Genomic DNA, 21,518 nt, shown 5'->3' with positions numbered 1-21,518 from the left:
ATCTGAAAGTTTAAGTGGATTGTAGTTGAAGCAATAAATTTGGGTATCAAGAAAGAAGAAATGTCCCTGCTGTGATAAACTTGAATATGAAGAATAAACAAGAGGGGTTGGGGCTATGGCTCAATGGTAGCTCACTTGCCTGGCATGCGTGAGGCACTAGGTTCGATTCTTAGCACCACATATAAATACATAAATAGATAGATAGATAAAGGTCAATCAACAACATATATATTTATAAAAAAAGAAGAAGAAGAAATGAGAACTAGGAAAGACTTAAGTTTTTCTCAAGCCCTATCTCTCTTAGGAGAAAAGTTCTTCACTTATAAAGAGACAGATGTAATAGTATCCAAAGACTGAGAATCCAGTCATCCATCAACATTAAGTCACATGCAGAATCATATGTTTAAAATTACTTTAAATTCAGGGTTTAAAATATTACATTCTTCTTGAAAAACTGACAATCCAGAAAACATTTGATTAAGATCCTCCCTAACCAAGAAAAATAAAAACAAGAAAGAAAACATAAGAGACAATCAATCAATCAATCAATGAAACAGTAGAAAGTTTTGGAAAAAGGAAAGTTATTGGACATTTTCAGTTTATAAATATTAATTGAAATTGCAACTAACATGAAAATATAACCATAGGCATAAATTAAAGAAAAGCACACTCATGAGCAGACCATCTCTGATTTAGTTCTATATTGTCTTTAAAGAAAAACAAAATACTTAACTTTTGAAGTCATTTTCCCTCCTAAGCAAACAAAAGCAAAGAGTTACTTTTTCATATTGACCCTATTCTCAGGTCACTGAATCAGTAGTTAAGAGGCACAAAGCTTTCTCTACTCAATAACAAAGGGAATATATTAAAAAGAAAGCTATTTCTTGAAGTGGGAGGCTGCCTCATCCCAAATGTTTTTGCACTTCTTCTATGAGAGTTTTATTTTGTTGAGGGCAAAATAAGAAGAAAAAAAAAGAGAGAGAAAGAAAAAGAAGTGTCCTCAGCCCTCAGTGGGGAATCCCTGCGGGGTTGAGGTTCCTTCTGCATCAAAGTAGTCAGTTTTTTCTCTCAGAAGCCTTTGGTCAGGCATATTCTCTCCTGTCTGGCCAAGGATCAGAATCTTATTTCTCACATTCTTCTATTTTATTTTTTTTTAAGTTAAACTCAAAATAACTTCTGGAATAAATAAGGACTGAATAGATCCTCAGTTTATTGAGTGATGTGAAAATTGCCCATTGTCATTTATGTCATTTGAGTATTTCATTTCCATAATATCTAAAATTTCATTTTCTTGTTCTATCTATTCATTTGATGATCTTTATGTAGAGTCAGGATGCAGAATTAAAAGCATTGTTCTTGCTGCATCTAAAGGAAGCTGGCAGGATACTTGTCATTTTCTAGAAATAAATGTCTCTCTGAACTTTTTATCTGGGTATGAGAGGGACAATATAAGGAGATTAGTTTTTCCTAGGAACCTGAGCACTTTTGTACCTCAAAAGCTGATACAATAGAGTTACATTTTCTGCAGCTTCTTATATAAGTAAAGCCAAATGAGTTCCAAGTTCTGAAAAACAACACGAATTTCTTATAGCCCTCATTTGTTCAGAATAGTTGGACCACCCGACAAGACCATGGCTTTATCCTAGATCATCACAGGAAGATCAGGTTGGAAAGAGTGGCTGGAAGAGAAGCGCTAGAGATGATGAATTCCAGGGTGAGAACTAGACATTCCTGCCTGGCCCAAGGGAGGCTGCTGGAAGGGAGACCAGATAAATGTAGATGAAGCAACCAAGATGGCAGTGCTTCTGAGATGAAGGCTCAATGGCACGTAAAACATGATTGGCATTATCTATTTCAGTAGCCTGTGAAGGGAAAAATTGAATTCGGATTAAGAGTGTATGATTGACTTAGGGGCAGGGTGGGGAGAATAATGCCAAGACATGGAAGTGGAATAAGGTATTCTCTGCCATTTATTATTCTTCACTTTACTTACATGTCAAAACCAATAATGATTCTCCAACTTTATGATTAAAACTTAAAATTTGCTATGTGAATATCCTACTATCATAATTTTCACATAATATTACAGAATATATTTTCTAGTGGCTCATTATCTAAAAACGATTTAAAACAAAATGGTGATGGCTAACTAGCTTCTATCTAGCAAAATCTCTCACAGGTTTAGGGCTATGATAGAACTAAAAAGTGAAGAGAATAAATGTGAGGAAAATAAATCTCAAATACATGTATTTTACTTAGGTTCAGAATTTGGCTGACCCCACAACCATGTGTGTACAAAGGAATCCAGATCATAGCTAAGTCTAAACTACCTGAACTGAGATTCACATTACCAACCTCACAGGTAATAAGCACTTTGGATTGATTTATCCAAAGTAAGTTCCTACTAAAACAAACAATAGGAAGAAAACTTCAAGGAATATAACAGAATCTAGATTGTATACCATAACATTTACAGTATCCAGAATACAATTCAAAATTACCAGACATAAAAATTTTGTTTTAAGAAAACAGTACCCATCACAAGGGAAAATACAATTGAGATAGATCCTGAGTTGGCCCAGATGTTAAAATTAGCAGACAAAAATTTTAAAGTAGCTTACCTCAGCTATACCTCAGGTTGTAAATAAAAGACAGGACACCTTAGCCAAAAAATAGAAATTGCTAAAAAAGAATGACCTGGAAAATTCTAGAACCAAAAAATAAAGCAGCTGAAATTTAAAAGTAAATTACACTAGATTGGCTTAATTGCAGAGTGGAGATGACAAAGAAAGGAGTCAGCAAAACTGAAGATAAATCAATAAAAATTACTAATTTGAAGAATAGAGAATACAGGAGAGATAAATAGAGACTCTGGTATTTGTGAGGCAGTGCTTAAAAATCTAAAATACAAATGTTTGAGGCCCCATGAGGAGAAAGTAAAAAACAGCCTAGGAAAAAAATCTGAATATTTAACAGCACTAAAGTTCTTGGTGTTCTGATGTTTCAAGGAGGAGCAACAGAGGGTAAAGGAAACATTTAATTAACAATGCCAATAACTGCTCCCTATTATCTTAGGTCTTGAATGATCAATTTTGTTGTCACTGATGTTGTTGTGATTGTGGTTGTTGGGAGTTAAGCACAGCTAGATACCCGCAGGTTGTGGTTCTCAACCTGGGACATTTTGCTCCCTGGAGGACATGGCACTATCTGGAGATATTTTTCATCGTCATGACTGGGTGGAAAATGCTTCCGTAATTTACTGAATTGAGGTAAATACTGCTAAACCCTCAACAATGCATGGGGCTGCCCCTCACAAGTAAAAAAATTATCTCACCGAAAATGTCAATGCTGTCTAAGTGAGAAACCCTACTCCAGAGTAACTAGGGAATAATTTAAGATATTCTGTTTTGTAAATTAAGATATGAATGTTTCCATACAGATAACAATATGTACTTAATTTGATACTCCAGTAGTATGGCTTCCAAATCTGCATTGAGTAGCCAGGGAGAAAGCTATTCTAATCTCTGTGCCCAGCGAGGGTTTGACAAGCATTTGGATCCCAATGTAGAAAACAATGCTCCCATATGAAAACTAAAGCAGGAACATCACCTGTGTTCAACATCAGCTCCTAGGCCATGCATGAGACCCATCCTTGTTATTGCTAAAGAGATATCAGCAACACCAGCAGATTAATAGACTTCAGGAGCAGCATTAAAAATGTTGGGATTATTTTGCCTCATTGACCAGAGGGGAGAAAAAAGTGATAAAAACCATGTGACAAATCCTTGCATGTTTTCTATAATATAAGATGGACTGCAGGAAAATGAACCTGTTTTGTCTAGCAAGGTCCCCAGAATGTACTGGGGAAAGAACATTTTCAGGACTTGGCTTTCATTGGCCCATATTGCTGTTTACATGTATCGTCTGTGATCTGTACAATATCACTTTGACTTGTTGATATAGAGGTGGCACATGTTGGTAGATGCTTGGGGGCACTGCCTTGTAAACTGGATGGAGACACTTTGGCTCACATTCACATTTACCCTCGGTTCACACCAGATCTTTACCTGCGACTTCCACTGAGTGTCTTCATTTCTTCATAACAGGTGAGCTGCAAGATTCTGCACTTCTTCCACCAGTACATGATGGCCTGCAACTATTTCTGGATGCTCTGCGAAGGGGTCTATCTCCATACTCTCATCGTGGTGTCTGTGTTCGCTGAGGGGCAACGTCTGTGGTGGTATTACCTTCTGGGCTGGGGTATGTATTTCATTCAGTTGAATTTTGAACCAATTTTGCTTGTGTTTAAATGTATACAGTTTTCTAATCTGGGTCTTGGAGACTTATAAATAGACTTATAAATAGAATGTACTTTTACAATGAACAAATCGAATTTATTAATCTCCCTGAAAAGAAGATTCCTCCAAAGAAAGAATTATTCTTACCCTCATCATCTTTGGTGGGAGGAATAGGTTGCTACAGATCTTGGGGCCTAGAGGAAGAGGAAAGAAAAAAAAAACTGCATGAAAAAAAGAACAATGGCTAGAGGAAATTGAAGAACACAAGGAGTTAGAAATGTGGAGTCCATACCCCTCTAGATTAAGGTGGAGACACTCTCCTTTCTATGACATGAGCATAAAAGCATATATGCCTCTTTTGCTAATTCTAAAATATGTATGTCAGAATAAATGCAGAAAATGAGTTTTTGTTTCTGAACTCGAATGGGGAAGTAGTATGTTGGGGCTGCTGTGAATAGCACAATCATATTTTGAGTGAACAGTCCAACTTAAAATTATTTCCAGCCAAACATTTAATTAGTGGTCATATTGAAATACATGCTTTATGAGTTTAGAATCTGATGTTATTCTTAAGTAAAACTCAATTTTTGAGACCTTCTCTTTTTCCATATAATTCACAGAAAATAAAAATGTGTGGGTTTAATTCTCTCCAGAGATGAATTTCTTAATCTGATGATAATAACAAAATCTCTTTCTACAGATGTTTCAATCAGTCAAACTGTTTTCTATTGCACATAGGTATAACTCAGTAAAAGGAAAATCATTTTTAAGAAAAATCACAACTTTGAATTTCATTTATAGAAAGAAATTTATTTTTAAAAGCTGTGATCTGGCAGACCATGTCACCAGTAGCTATCTCCGTTGTTCTGTTTATATTCAAAGGTGTTTCTTACTAATACTTTTGACTTTAGGGACGGAAGTGACACAGTTGTCTCCAGTTAAGGTCCTACAGTAAGAACTTAGAGGACAGGGGCTACATTGGCTTCTCAGGAGTGTTTGTATTAAAAGGAAACCGGGGTAAGGCACATCATATAAACAGATAGAAAAATGAGAACCTACGAGAAATAATGTGACTATCAAGTAAGACTTTAGAAGCAATTAGATTACTGCTCCCACACACTGTCCAAGTGACATCCCTCCCTCCAGTGTGACCCGGCTCCTGTTCATATGAGAGCCTAGACTCAGTTAACAGTCATCAACAAAAATCATCATCATCAAAGACCTAACAATGGTAGTAAGAATCATACAGTATGTTAAAATGTTCCGGCTATGTAGGGCAATTTGTGAAAAGCTTTCAATTATCTGGAAGCTCCTAACCAAATTCTCTGAAAGCGCATGTTGTTCTAACCAGGAAACTTTTACCTGCCTTGACCAAAGATAATCTGTGCACAAACATCAGGGCAGTATCTTGACAGACACACTAAATTTGCTGCTATATTTTGCAAGTATGTGACCATTTTCCATGCAACTGGAGCTATAGCATATGGCCAAGGAACCAAGTGTGATTTGTACTTTTTTACATTTTAAGGGTTCCCGCTGGTGCCATGCACTATCCATGCGATTACCAGGGCTCTGTACTTCAATGACAAGTAAGTATTAAGGTGGTTTTTCAGCTAATAAACACATAAATAAAATGCATTTGGGCTGATGTGTTCCCTTCCTTTTCTTCAGCTGCTGGCTGAGTGTGGACACCCATCTGCTTTACATCATCCATGGCCCTGTGATGGTGGCGCTGGTGGTAAGAACTGGTTTTTAATCCATTATTAACAGTGCTATCTGTTTGTTGGGATTTTTGTGAACATACTTCTATGTAGAGTACAGGTACTTCATAATAAGTACAATTTAGCTATATTCTAAAATGAGGAAAACAATTCGGTTCTTAAAAAAATGTCTTTTATTTATGGGGAAGAGGTTACCCTAAGCTCATGTTTATACACACCATAACAACAATGTTGACGTATTTTCTAAGAATTCTATAGCTAGATGGTCATTTGCAGACAAATACTGAAAAAATATTGAACATATGTTTGGTAATTAGATATGTGAATAAGAAGAAAGGATATCCTTGACATCATACCCAATACAAAATATAAATTCTAGGTAAATTGTAGGTTTACATGTGAAAAACAAAACAATGGCTTTTAGAAGACACCTTAGGTGAATGTCTTCCTGAGCTTGAGGTAAGAAAAGATTTCTAAAGCAGATACACAGACTACTTAAAGAAGATCTTGATGAAGTTGACTATAAGATGATATTTATAAGATATAAGATATTTATAAGTTGACTATAAGATGATATTTATGACATATAAGATGATATTTAGAGAGCGAAAAGACAAATCTTAGAGTTCAAGGAGAGAGTTGCAATATTCCAGATAAAACCCAGAAATTTTATGAAAAGGTGCTCAAACTCACTAATCTTCAGAGAACTGCAGATTAAAATGAGGATGGAGTAACACTACATGGCAACCATGGCTGCTGTTAACACCTGGCCTACCATACCAAGTGTAGACCAGGGTGAAGAGCAATAATATACCACTACTGCAGGGAACATAAAAAATAAAACCATCAGTGGTGTCTTATAAACATACTCTTACCATTTGAAAGGTGATTCTACTACTGGGTGTCTATTCAAAAGAAATGAAAATATCTGCCCACACACGTAATTCAAATGTGAATGTTCATAGCATCTTTATTTGTGATAAACAAAGAGTAGGAACAACTCTAATTCCCATCAAAGGGAAGATAAACAAATTATCTATACTCTTCTCATAATAGAGTAGTTGTATAAAGAGTAAAATGAGTGGAATGCTCAAATGCACAACATGGATGAATCTCACAGGTAGTATGTTAAACCACAGTGGCCAAACACAAAAGAGGACTCTCCATATGATATTCCATCCCATAATAATATAAACCAGTGGTTGCTTGAGGTGGAGCTGGGACAGAACTTTTTGGGGCTATGGAAATGCTCCCTGTCTTTGGAGTGGTGGTCACACAGGTGCATACATTTGTCTAAACCTCTCCAATGTTTGCTTAAAACCCACATTTTATTTAAATGCTGATTATAATTAAATGGGGTTATTTTCTTTAAAATGTTACTTATAAAAGAAGACAAGGTTAGCGGTCTCTGCTACATACAGACTTTACAGATACATTTTTCATTCCTCGCTTTGCTTTCAGTCAAGAAGAGGTGGATAAGGGGGACATCTTGATAAAGAAAGGACAAGATGGCGAGGTCTTCCCAGGATGTGCTATGAGATGGCAACACATGAGATGGCAACACATCAAGTGTCGTCTGCAACTCCTTGTGTACAGTTTATAATATCTAAATAAGGAATAGATAGCCACATTGCAGTTGAACTTCATTTATTTACATGTACAGGGGAAATATTTTCTCATTTAAGAAAAAAAATAAAAGAGAATATGAATGCAGATCTGAACAGAGTCTGGTTACCCATATTTGGAGTTTCAGGAGGCTAAGCTAATTATGTGGCATCTCGGGCGATCTCTCCTGCTCTCCACACTGGATACATGAGAACTGGGGACAGTAGACGTCCTTAAGTGGAGGCATCTACATGGTTTGCTCATGATATCATATCTTTATAGGTCAACTTCTTCTTTCTGCTCAACATCGTCCGGGTGCTTGTGACCAAGATGAGGGAGAGCCATGAGGCGGAGTCCCGCATGTACTTGAAGGCTGTGAAGGCTACTATGTTCCTTGTGCCCCTGCTCGGAATCCAGTTTGTTGTCTTTCCGTGGAGGCCCTCCAACAAGGTGCTTGGGAAGATCTACGATTACCTCATGCACTCTCTGATCCACTTCCAGGTAAGCATATTTATGCAGCCAGTAGCATATTTACTAGGTGACTTGTTCATCTGGTTGATCTCTGCCAAACTTCAGAAGGAAATCTTTTTTTTTTTTTTTTTAAGGCATTTGTTTCCACTTTCCATGCCTGCTCTTCTGTCACTTCCAGGATCCACAAATGGCCCCACCTAGGCAGCTAATCACACACATAATTGTCAGACCTTCCTTTAATAAACAAATGTTGGCTCAGGGGTAATGAGGAGCAATGAATTTGTACAGAACTGCCCATGTCCTCTGCTCTTTCACCTTCCATTTGTGAGACAATGTCAGGAATCCATTCTTGACAGCTCACTAGCTGTAAAGGAAAGTTATGTACAGGGGTCTCCTCTTGTAGGAGATAACAGAGGTGGCTCTCAGGGACTGTCCTAAGCTATCTAAAGTCTGCAACACTCAAAGGAATGGCTGTTGCATTTCCATTCACTCTGCCCAGATTCACAGTTCCATTGAAGGTGTACTGCTAGGTATTTTTAGAACAAATTAGGGCATGGAGGGGTTGGGGTAGGGGTCCTCAGGCAAAGGAAATTCTACTTAAATTAGTTTTATTTTTTACTGCCAGGAATTAATGTGAAAACAACTGAATTTTATTGAGTTAAAAGAAAGTATAGGGGTTGTTTTAATAAACTGAGCTGTTGTTTGGGCTGTGATTAAAGCTTGGGCACAAGGAATCTTCTGAGCAGTTACCAGGGCCTTAGAGATTACCTAGTCTATGTCCTTATTTGAGAGATGAACTTGGTTGTGAGTACTATCACAATTTCAGGACACACGTTGACAGCCATGCACTCTGATATTGGTGTTTGTAAAAGATTTCTCTACTGAACCCGATGATCTCAGTTTTTACATTTTTAAGTACCAAGTTCTTTTAAAATCCACTTTAATCCATATATTATGCTAAAAATCTCCAAGTTAAAAAGAGAAGTATATTAACCAGATTTACTAGAGCTGTCCTAGTTGCCAAATGATAGAATCCTAACAAGAAAATTTTCTAATAAAATATTCTTATAATGTAGCACTGAGTATGAGTGGTAGATAATTACTTTTCTTACCTTTATATATTATCAAGTTTGACATGCTATTGCAAGAGTAAAATGCACCCCAAGGCAACCTATTTATATTGATATAAATATATTTATATTGATTGACAACATAGTGCACACAAAAATAACTTCAACTCTATTTTCCCTTCTCTTTTTAGGGATTCTTCGTGGCGACTATCTACTGCTTCTGCAACAACGAGGTAAGTCTGCATCCATTTCACATAATACAATTGGCTATTTATATATAGCCAGTACTTTATGGTCTCCACATTTCATTTGATCTCGTTTCTACAGTTGACCTCAGTGGCTTTCATAATTAGCAGGACTGTGTTTTTTCCACTTCTTTAGCTGGATATTACCTATAGAAATGGGGTACAGTTGCAATAAGATCCAGACATGCAGCTAAGTTCTGATCTTCTGGGGTTGCCTCCTGAGCTGGTCAGCACCCCCAGTAGTAATAGTGAAAGCCATTCTGGTTTCCCATAGAGAGAGAAGCAAGTCCCTATTCCTCTAAAGGCCCCAAGCCCTTGCTGGTACAGAACCAGCCTCCGGCCAGTTTGTACAGTCTGTTACCCTGTTTTTCCAGTTTCTTGATGCTACTATTGGACCACTACTCAGCATTTAAAAATCACTTTGCAGTTAGAACTAAAAGGATCCAAATAAATAGTCTATTGTATTGAATATTTGTATTAGAAGAACCTAGAGATCCATTAGGCCAGGGTTTTTGCACCAGGGTTTTTACTCTTTCTTCCAACAGTAACTTACCTGGGAGTCCCATTAATAAAATGCAAAAAAAAAAAAAGGAACTTCTGTAACCCCAGAAGTTCTTCTAAAGAACTCATGGGTTTTCAAAGAACATGATTTTTAAAATTCCTCATTTTTCAAGTGAGACATCTAAGCTCCAGAAAGATCAAGTGATTTGCCCCATGCATAAACATAGCTGTGATGGTAACCAGGACTGGACCCCAGATTTTCTGATTCCCAATTAAATTAACTAAATCTCAATAAGTTATCTGTGTCTATGATTCCTCCCTAGAGCTTTGCAAAAGTAGAATATGCTTCTTATAGAACCACAAAACTTTTAATGCAAACATATTTTTGATCATTTAAATTAATTCCTATCAAGAACAATTCAATGCAAAACAAATCATACTTTAAGATATCAGCATTATTTTCCTGTTATTAATTAGAAATATTTTCTAACCATTATTAGTTGATACTTATTTTTTATTCTCTATTTCTTTCATAAAATGACACTTATTGAGCCCCTAAAATATTTTCCTGCTTACCTATCTCCAGTCCCAACATGGCCATGTTTTATTATTATCTTTTCATTGGTAGATTTTATTACTTTCTCCCATCATTCCTTCATCCAAGAGCTCATTGCATCATTCAACAGAAATATATTGTGTACTTACTGTTGCTAGGAGCTTGACATGGGGCTAGATAGAATCAAGATCCTTCTGATGCCAACTATTAGAGTATCCCCCCAATTCTTTTTTTTTTCATTTTCAGAATAGCAAAAACTAATAAATGAGTAGAGCTTACATTGTCCTATGTACAGTACTAAACTAGCGAATACTCTGTGAATGCATACCTATGCCTTTTGATTTGTTTCAGGTGACATGCAAGATAAAATTTTTTAATCTAAAATAATATCAAACTAGGGCTAATATAAAAAACATATCCAGGAGGAGACTGCCTTGTAAAGCACAAGAGGATTGCATGCATTTGTAAAAATACCACAATATTTATTGTGTCTTAACTATGATGCTGTCTTTGAGAGTGTCAGGCATAGGAAGCAATCCCAGGGGCACACCTAACAATTGAAACGTCTCTGAGTTCATTTGAGTATGCTATCTGTTTTCTGAAGTAAAGAAACCATACCTATTTTCATTAAGATCCTGTTACTGGAAGAAAGTGCAAGTGTGACATTTCTAATAATACAGAAATCATGTACTGTGCCAAATGTAATATCACAGCCCCATGGATTTCAGGCATCTGGGTCTCAGTCGGGCATTCTGTGTACATATCACCTTACAACACTGAACACAGACAGGGCACTCACACATGCCGGAAGTTCTTTCCAGCTGCCTCTGAGACAGAGCTGTGAGGGGACTCTGCCTGGCTGAATATTGAGTTTTAACAGAGATGGATGGGGGCAAATAAGTCAGTTGTCCAATGGAAAGATGCAAATTTTAATTTTGATCTGTTATCAGTATGTAATCAGTGATTGCTCTTCTGGAAGTGGATCATATAGTGAGTCCATTGGTAGATGAGAAACAGGAAAAAAATTGGAGAATTAAAGTAATGGAAATCAGGAGATGTCCACAAGAGCATACTTATGTATCAAGCATTTCTCACAGCTCTTCCAAGTGTGAGGATATTAATTATCCAAACATATTAATAAATTATCAGGTATTAAGAGACCTCAAAAAGATGGCTGCAGCTATGAAGATGTACAATTCATTTCTAAAGAGTAACTTAGAATTAATAGTACTAATAACACACTAGATTTTCTCCCTTTTCCATATTTTTGGCTAGTGCTCAAGAGTTGTGGATAAAAGTTTGTAGATCAAAGAAGCATGATCAGAGTGTGTGAAAAATAAAACTTATTTGCTGTAACTTTCCTTGCATTCAAGAGCCCATTCCAGTAGCCTCTAGTGGTTCACAAGTCTCATTGTGGAAAATAAAGCAGTTAGTTCAAAAGCTTTTGTCCAAAAGGGCAGCTGGTTACCAAGTATGAATGCCAGAACCTGCTGTTGAAATTTCTTGCAGCTCCTCTCACTTCTGAGGACCCTAGGGGTCTTCTCAGTCTGTAGTCTCCTTGATCAAGTCACAGCCCTACTCGGATTCAGTAGTTTTACTCCAAGCCATGTGAAGAGGGTGGCGACTTCAGCTCCATTCTTTATACTTCCTAGAGCCTGTGGTTCTGTCTTCAGGACAGTCCACAGCCATTGCCACTCCACTGCTTGGACACCATGTTGGACATGGTGTCAGGGAAAGTGCGGGACTTCTTTACAGGGTTATCAGTTTTCAAGATTATGCTCTTGGAATCAATAAGAAAGGCCTGCTGTTATAAGGGTACATCCAAGAAAGCAAGTTATCCCTTGCTTTCTTCTCCCCATTTTCCCAGAACTTCCACCATGAAGGGGAAATTGAAGGTCATTTGTGTCTCTGTATCCTTCCCACTTTTCTCTTCCTCTCAGAATTGCAAGGGGCCTGCATGCACCACTTGCCCTTCCTGTCTGTAAAAGACTCTCCCTAAACCATATCCAACTTTTTCTCTACACTATGGCTTTTAGTAAAACTCTGTTTTCAGACCAATTAACTTTTTACTACATAGGCAAAGAAGAATTTTTATTAATAAATTCTCTCATTAAATAAAATGTTTTTCAAAACTATCTTCTATTTTTTTTCCTTCAATTTTCTAAAATTTGGGGCAGGCAAGATGTTGGTCCAAGGATATATAATTACAGTTAGATAGGAGGAATAAATTTCAAGAGGTTATTTTCTTTCTAGAGCTCCAAGAAAGTCTACTGAGGACTCAAAGCTAAGTGATAATTTCCTTATTCTAGACCAGCATTCTCAAACCTGAGTGAATGTCAGAATCACCTGGAAAGTTTGTTAAAACACAGACTGCTAGTCCCCACCAGCAAAGGCTGCTAATCGGGGCTTTCGGATTTGCATTTCTAGTAAGTTCCCAGGTGGTACTTGGGCTACAGGTTCAGAGAACACTTTGAGGACCACTGTTCTAGATAAACTAGCTTGTTCTTCAAACAATAAATGACCTTGACTTAATGAATGAAATAAATATAGGGGAATGTTAAAAAAAAACTTAAGAAATACAATTGCTAAATATTTTCAAGATTTTAAACTATATTATAAATGATATTTATTCTTCTTTAGAACAAGAAATCGTCCTTTAAACATAGGAAAGTGGGTAATGAAAGGGAATTAAAAGCCCTGATCATATAATCATCAAGTACCCAATTGCCTCAAATTACAGAACATTTAAATTCTGTAAATGAAACCAAAGATCACTAGAGATGTTTCTGATATGTACTCCAAACGAATGAAAAAAATATCAGTAACAACTTGGAAGTGTTCCAAAACATCTAATTAATGGGCTTCAACAGGGATCCAGTTTCTAAAACTTACATAAAACCATTTAGAGTGTGCAATTGCTTTTTAATTTCCAAGAAATGTAAAGTGCTTTTTAAAATCATGATTTTTTTTTAGTCTTAGATTAAGATTGTAGCAGGTCTGTTGGATTGTGGTGACAGAAAGTAAGGACATGAAGGACCAGGACTCAAAACCTTTTCATTCATTGAAGGAAAACCCCCACCTTCCATTCAACACTACATAACTATAGGCACTTAGGATTAATTTAACTGAAAAAGAAAAGTGAAAATCAAAACTACTCAAACCCAACTATAGAGATCCCACCTTGACTTTTTTTCATAGATGCAAGAACTAAGGCCCAAATATATGAATATTACATAGCTTAATAATAAAGCCAAGTGTAATAACCATATCTCCAAACCATCAGGACAACGCTCTAATTTTCAAAGGTAGCAACAACTTAAATTGATATAATCAGAAAAAAAGTAAAGTGATTTGTGTTCATTGCTTTTTAAATGAGTGATAGATACATTTATGTAATTCACAACTTTGTGTTTTAGTGACCCATTGACATCTCCTAACATTCCTGTTATTTTTCAGAAGCAACAAAAGTCTCCTAATGTGGTTGTTTTCTTTTTGTTTTTTTTTATTTTTAGGGGTACATATTTTATGCCCTTATTCTTGTCATCAAAGCCGCATCAGATTCAACCCATATTAGTGCAGGCGATATTGCCCTTATTAAACTATAATTACTAAAGTGTCTTTTATGTGCTGCTCAGGGCTTGTTCTCATATGTGTGGTTTACAAATTGAAGCAGATTGACATCTCCACACAAAAGGATGAGTTATAATTTTGGAATGCAATTAGCGAATGCTGTAAGCTTCCTATAATAATAACCTTAAAACAGACCCCAACCCTTGTCTCTCCTGGGCTAGGTACACATGAATACACATGGATACTCTGATGGGGATTACTTTAAAAGAACAGATGAGGCAGAAATAAAGAATTGTTTTCCTGCTGGACACTTGCAAACTTGCTAAAAGTCTACCTCAGATACCTGTAAATATCTGTGTAAGCTTAGCTGGAAGGACGGTCTTGGTATTTAAGAGATGCTAAATCCATCAAAAATTATCAATTCTCTGTGGACTTTGATCCTCAAAAAAAATACACTGAGCCTGTATCTTTATCAGTTTCTCAATAAAACATGTGGTGGGTTTTAGATTCTAAAGCTGGCATTTAAGGACCTACAGCCACACTTCACTTGGGACTGTGGCTCTGCCACATTCCAGGTCTCTTACTGTGGACATATGGCATATTCACAGCCCTCCCATCTATAAAATGAGGCTAATAGTGGTTCCCTCCTGTTAACAAGCTAACCAACCCAGTGCTTATGATGTTGCACAGGGAAAGCACCCAGTAAACAGTAGCCAAAATTCTTTATGCCATCCTTTCTCCCCCTATGTGGCTTTTATCCATGCAAAGTCCAGCTGTGAGGCACACCTCACTCCTGAGCACTTGCAGTACTTGTCTTGTTTGTCTCTTTTGAACATAATTAGACATAAAGTACTTTGTAACCAAGTATTTATTACCAGGGCTGGTCACCTCAGTGATTTGAAAAGTCTAATATTCTAAATCTCAGATTGCCAAATAATTCTCATAGCTCTTTGTCACCTTGAGCCTTCTGGTTGCTCCATTGAGTGATGATGAACCTCTCCCACTATAAGTTTCATGGCTGCTTGACTGGCTTTTCAATGAATTATTTGAATTTGCCTTCTCCTGAGTAAAATCTATAAAATTATATAACAAAGCTAATAATTATAAGGAGAGATTGTTACTCTATTATATAAATAAAAAATGTGCATGCATTTGCCATAGATACATTTAGCCTTACATTATACATGTTTTATAATATCAATTGGTTTTGCTGTTATTTTCATCTTCTTTCAGATTCATACCAATGTAAAATAGGCAAAATAGCATCCTGTGATTGACTAGATACATGATTAATCTCATGTTGTATTTTTCCCAGATTCTCTTGCATGTGGGTAGCTGCCATATTCAAGTTTGGCAACAGAAAGAACTAGGGATCTATTAATAAATTAAGGCAAATATTTTGTACATAAGCTTGACTTATGTACTAAGCAATAGAAATGCTTAAAATATGGAATAGATAGTGTTGCAGTAATCTCTTTTAAGTTTTGTTCAGTGATAGAGAAAAATCAAGAAGTTCAGAGACAACATGAAGGATGAAGTTAACTACTAAAATGAATTCAGTTCTGTAAAAAGTAGAGCTAAACAAGCAAAATTACTGTGGTTTTCAGTTGTGGTTTTTGTAGTTTTCATATTTAGAGTTCCCTGACTTTAGCATTTTCTCCACCTCTTGTGTTCAGTATATAGTTTGTCATATTTATAAAACAAGTTTGGTTTATTTACATGTTAGAAGTCTTCAATAGAAAGAGATTGAAATCTTATTATTTCTTATTATTAAAAGTGTGTCACTGCATTAGCAGGAATTTTATCTGGCAGACCTCATCTCAAGCTACGTTGGATGAGGGTAAATTCACAATATGGGGTCATTATCATAAAAGCTAGAACTGTGTGATGAATTCCATATGTATTTCACGATCAACAGTGTGTGGATTTCGATGAAATCTTTCCTTATCATGGATGGTAGCAGATTAAAAGTTTCCTAAACCTTTCTTCCTTAATATGACATGCACACATTATGAAACCAAATCAAGTTTCGTTCACTGAAGAGCTAAAGAAGAAACTTTTGCTCAAAAATAGCCAGTGTTGGCATGTAACTCAGTCCTCCAGTTTGCACGTTCTTCTAAGATGACTTCTTCCACCACCGAATAACATACAACTCAGCCTCTTAGATCAGAATTACCATTCGCTGTCTTGTAAACTCTGATAAACTCCAAGAGTCACGTGCATAAGCTTTGCTTGGGTCCTTTCTGACCACCATATGAAAACAAGGCTCCCTCTTGTCTTCCAGGTCCAAACCACCGTGAAGCGCCAATGGATGCAGTTCAAAATCCAATGGAACCAGCGCTGGGGAAGGCGCCCCAACCGCCGCTCGGCGGCTCGCGCTGCCGCCGCTGCAGCCGCTGCTGAGGAGGGCGACCTCCCGGTGTACATCTGCCACCAGGAGCCTAGGAATGAGCCTGCCAACAACCAAGGCGAGGAGGGTGCTGAGATCATCCCCATGAATGTCATCGAGCAAGAGTCATCCGCTTGAATGTGAAGCACACACAGCATCGTGATCACTGAGCCTTCATTTCCTGGGAGAAAGATAGATCATGCATTTAACGATCCCCATCCTCCCAGGAGCTGAGCATATCATTTGTGAAGAATTATTAAGTGAATTTGTCCATAGTGAATTTGAAGAAAGTGATTCTTGGTACTATTGCTTTGGGAGACAGTCTAGGAATGGAGTCTCCCACTGCAACTTGTGAACTCCATCATTCATCCAGGACTGAGATGCAGCATGTCTTAGTAATGCGAGGGAAGTATCCAAGAGAAAGGCAATTAAATTGACCTAGTTCAGATACAGGGTGCTCCTTGTTAATCTTGAGCCATTTCTACCTTTGAAAAATTAAGATCACTATCAAGATATTTCTTTTTAACTCTAGATTTTGAATTAGAATATTTCTGTATTTGGCTATGGATCTGATTTTTAATTTTTTTATTTCAATCAATCCTGAGGTTACATATTTTACCATCCATACAATGTAAACTGCACAAATTACATGACCTCTGCAAGAAAAAATGGGTTTCACATATAAAGATGACTAAGGATATGGAAGACAAGACCTGCATTTGGCAGGAAAACATAATGCTTTGAATGAAAAAGAAATCTTGAGTCAGTTTGCTGGAACTATTACACGCCCAGCTTGGTTTTGGATAATTCTGTCCCTTGGGTAGACCCTAAGTGCTGTAAGGAATTGGTCTTAATGTTGACTGTGCTTTGGTGGCTGACATTTATAAATTGGGAGGTCACAAAGAATCCATCACTAAATTTTTCACAAACTGCCAAAAATATAATTCTTAGTGGAAGAGAATACTCTTTAAAGAGTTTTCCACTTTCCTAAACTCCAGGATTTATAAAGCAAATCATTCTGAGGTTTATAAAGCAGATTACCTCTTGCCCTTGGGTGCTATCTAGCAGTAAAAGATAGATGTGTTTAAGGACTGGTAATTAAAAGACTCCATGTAAGTCCATTAGCTGCCTTCCATCCAGCTTCAAAGCTTAACAAGATCGCAGTCTTTTCCAGGAACTTTCAGTAGAGCTAATTAGAAATCAGTGTATAGTTGACCTCTTGTGTGCCGCTATTAGCAAAACAAGAAGAAAAAAACGTAAATACTACAAGTTTAACTGCATATTAATTCGTGTTAAAATAAAAGTAGAGTTTCTCATTAAAATCTAGTAGTGTAGATTTCCACATCTCTCTTCACTTCTGTGTATAAGATCTTTAAAAATTTCTGAATAAGCTTGTGTCGTTAACTGGTGAATTTGTAATAGTAATCAGAGTAATCATTGTGTAATTTGTATGCTAAGTGAGATACACTGAAATCCTCCAAATCTCAAATCTCATCTGTGTCATCTTATGCCACTGCCTTTCAGAAGTGATTTAGTTGTGAAAAGACAAGAAATTGATTTGTTCTGGTTACATATTTAGTGCAACCAGAGAAAATTATATTTGTCCAACGAAAATGTATTTTGGATACTGAAGTAGATTAAGTCTCCTTTACTGAATGTAAGGGAAGAATTGAAAAGAAGGTATTTTTCCAATCATAGTGTTACGTGATGTGTTATTTTTGTTTACAAACGTGGAAAACAGAGTATTTCTGGCAGCTCTAGTACAAATGTGATAATATATTGCTAAAATATTTTAGATGTTATTGTGCTAATATAGTAGTAATATAGTAAGTAATATAGTAATATGGTAATATAGTAATATGGTAATATAGTAGGAACTGAAGAAATCAAAATAGTTTATTAGTATTGCATTTAGTGTCAAAATTGTGTGAAATGCATGCACTATGTACATGTATAAATTAATATAGAGTCAATAAAAGCAAAAGATATATATTTGTGTATTTTTCTAAAAAATACATTATTCATTTTTTCATCCATTCATCTTGTCTCCTGTTCATTCCATGCTTTCTTCTTCATTTCAAAGATGGCCTGCTGATATCTCATCTAGTTTGTACTGCAGGAAGGGGAAGAATAATCCAAAAGTATTGGTTAGAAGTAGTGTGCAAAAGATGTCAAGATCTTTATCTTTATTAGTGTAAACACCTTCAGTCTCCAGTTTGACTCAATGGTGCAGTTCTCATGCCCTTGATAATGCAAAAACCACACATGACTATCAGTCTATCCAGATCTATTTTTAGGAAGACTTATTTGGGATCCCTTTGTAGGAAGGAATCAAATTTTTATATCTGTATAGATCTGGATAGCATGAAATAGAAAAAAAAAGAGGATTAAATGGAACTGTGATGAACTTAATAATGGGAACAGGAGTAATTTGTGGGAACTTCACATTATGTGTAGCATTCAAAATTGTTGCTTCATAGATCTGGGGAACTTTTTTAGGAGGGATACATAAGCGGTACATCTTTCCCTGTATGTTCCAGAGAGTGATTCAAGTAGATATTATTATCCTTGTGATCTTCAAGAATGAAAGTAATCTTCCATCATGCCATAAAGTCTGATTCTTCAAAAGAGTTACTTACACTCAAAAGGTTGGCTGCCCACCTGCTTTGATTCCCTCCTACAAAGGGATCCCAAATAAGTCTTTGGGTGCAAATGGATATCATGGTTCCTGAAGAGAAGGAAAGATGTTGGAAGTCCTGAGAAATATGCTTATTATTGTGGAGCTACAACCCTTCTCATTTCTTCCTTCATTCATAAGTCATTGATTCAACCATGCACCTTCCATCCTGCATAAAACTGAGGTTCATTAACACGGTTATCATGGCAAAGTTTCTTTGCAGTGGTGGGTGCTTCTTTTCTATGCCAGTGGTAAAAATGGAAATCTATAAAGTGAAAAGCACAACCACTGATACCTTTGGGGCAGAGAAACAAAATGGCACATGTGGTTGGCGGTGGTGGCTGCGTGTGAGTTCCCCTCTTCATTAGCCCGGAGCAGAAGAATTCTGCTCATAAGAGTGTTATCATTCTCTCATAAGAGTGTTATCATTTTCTCGATAACAAAATCAAAAACAGTGGTTCTTCTATTGAATACATTACAGTCCAATGCCTAGCATAGGAGTTAACACTTCCGAGTTTAAAATGAGATTATTCATGAAAAATGAACATCAGAAACAATATTTAGAAAAGCAATGAGATAAACTCAGAAGGAATATTCATTTGTTATTTTGAAAAAGAAAAAAGGCGACTTCCTCCTCCTATCTCAAGTTCATGCAAAACTGGTATGGAATAAGGGAGTTGGAAAACACTAACTGAAAACATAAAGAATGATCATGTGTGCATGTGAGGGTGGAGGAAGCTAGAGAAGCTACATTTGAATGTTAAGAACTAACCATATTTCCAGTGAATTTTATTCTTCTGGCCTTTCACATCTTTTTAATATCTCTGAATTACATGAAGCATTGGAGAAAACACAACCACTGACATCTAATTTTCTAATATTTTACCTTTCTCCATTTACATTAGCAGGTACCTCTGAACGATTTCCGTTATCCTAAACATTGTCCAGCCAGTCTCTTCTGTCACCCATCAAAATCCATTTTGTACTTACAGAAATTTGATACTTTCTAACTTTCTCAGAAATCCTTCCACTGGGACTCAAACTCTGCTGTCCCTCTTCTTTATTTAACCAGCATTGCCACCTTCTGTCACTACAGTCTCTTTTGTTTGAGAGACTGCCTTATTTTAATTCAGAGAAACTGTCTCTAAATAAAATCAGAGTACTGGCTAATGAATGGATAAGATGGGGAAGACCTTGACTATCCACTTGCCCACCCAATTATGCACCAGGTAGTGAAGAAAAGTAGCTGCAGGGCCAGCTGAGATGGTCAAGTAGAGAGCACACCGATTCCCACCCCAGATGCCCCACTTCAGAAACTACAGAATCAAAGAGGACACAGCGTTTCAATAATTAGCAATTAATGGAAAAAAAAGAGAAAACAAAAGGGAAAAAAGAAATACACAGAGAAAACTCTAAGCTTCATGAATCAATGCACATTTTAATGGACCAGAAAAAGATTCAGAGAAGAGGCAGAGGCCACAGGCAGTAAAGAACAGAATCAAGGAAAGAGCTTTACTCTGTTTTGCACCTCTGTTTCCATCGCTTGGAGACACTGGCTGTAGCAACAGGCCTGATTGCTGGTCCCTGTGTTCCTGGTATACTCTCAGGGCAGCCCAACAGTCCTAAAGGACTGGGGAGTTCATAAGAACCATCAACTCTGCAGAAAGCAGACACCTCGGGCACTTGATCCTCTGTTTTCCTCTGCTGTACTCCCATAGGACTGATGAGTTATGACCTAGGGAAGTTTCCTCATCTTAATGATTTTACTCTGAAGGGATTAAAAGTGTTAAATATTGTTTTCCTATAAAAATAGTAAAAACAAAAAAGGAAAGATCAAGGATTCTTTTATGGTAACTAGTTTTTTACCCTGGGTCTCACTCCCTTTATTCTCTTTATATCCACCAGAACCCCACAAAGTCAAGGCCTGGCCTTAGGTCATTTCCTAAAAAACATTAGAGACCAATTACTCCAGGAATGAGAGGTCACAGGACAAGATAACTAGACATCTGAGGGACACAACTATTTAAAAGAGGACTAGCCAATACAACCAAGCACACTAACTTACAGAGTGATCGGGAAACACCAATGAAGAATCTAAATAAAGATTGAAATGCATGTTGGAGGACTTAAGTGGAGATGTTAAAAACATAGAAAAAAACAAGAAATCCTACCCAAGAACCCAGTGGGTTCTTGAAATGCAATAGCTAAAATAACACTATACTTAATAGTTGAAATAAATAACATTTACTTAATAATATAGACCCACATTTAAAATGAATTAAGGAGGTAAAAAGAAAAAAAAACAGACTAATAAGCTCTTTCAGAGGAAAGGATAAAAAGCTAGAAAGCATAAAATAAAAACTAAAAGATGCTAGGTGTGGTAGCACATTGTGATTCCAGTGACTTGGTAAACTG

The 21,518-nt window shown here is 36.7% G+C and overlaps 1 protein-coding gene across 1 annotated transcript in view; it reads left to right on the top strand.

Moving 5' to 3' along the window:
* Positions 1-18,464, top strand: part of Calcr (calcitonin receptor) — a 116,582-nt gene extending 98,118 nt beyond the window's left edge. The window contains exons 9-14 of the mRNA XM_046455214.2: positions 4,107-4,260; positions 5,827-5,887; positions 5,970-6,036; positions 7,907-8,125; positions 9,357-9,398; positions 16,322-18,464. Of these exons, the coding sequence (XP_046311170.1) occupies positions 4,107-4,260; positions 5,827-5,887; positions 5,970-6,036; positions 7,907-8,125; positions 9,357-9,398; positions 16,322-16,564 (786 nt within the window). The 3' untranslated portion in view covers positions 16,565-18,464. The remainder of the gene's footprint in view (positions 1-4,106; positions 4,261-5,826; positions 5,888-5,969; positions 6,037-7,906; positions 8,126-9,356; positions 9,399-16,321) is intronic.
* Positions 18,465-21,518: the final 3,054 nt, after the last annotated feature.

The sequence above is a fragment of the Marmota monax genome, unplaced genomic scaffold (assembly GCF_021218885.2).
Source record: "Marmota monax isolate L192 unplaced genomic scaffold, Marmota_monax_Labrador192_F-V1.1 WCK01_AAM20220418_F8-fsc00264, whole genome shotgun sequence".
In the NCBI taxonomy this organism is placed as follows: Eukaryota; Metazoa; Chordata; class Mammalia; order Rodentia; family Sciuridae; genus Marmota; species Marmota monax.
This window is presented reverse-complemented; position numbering and strand designations above follow the sequence as displayed.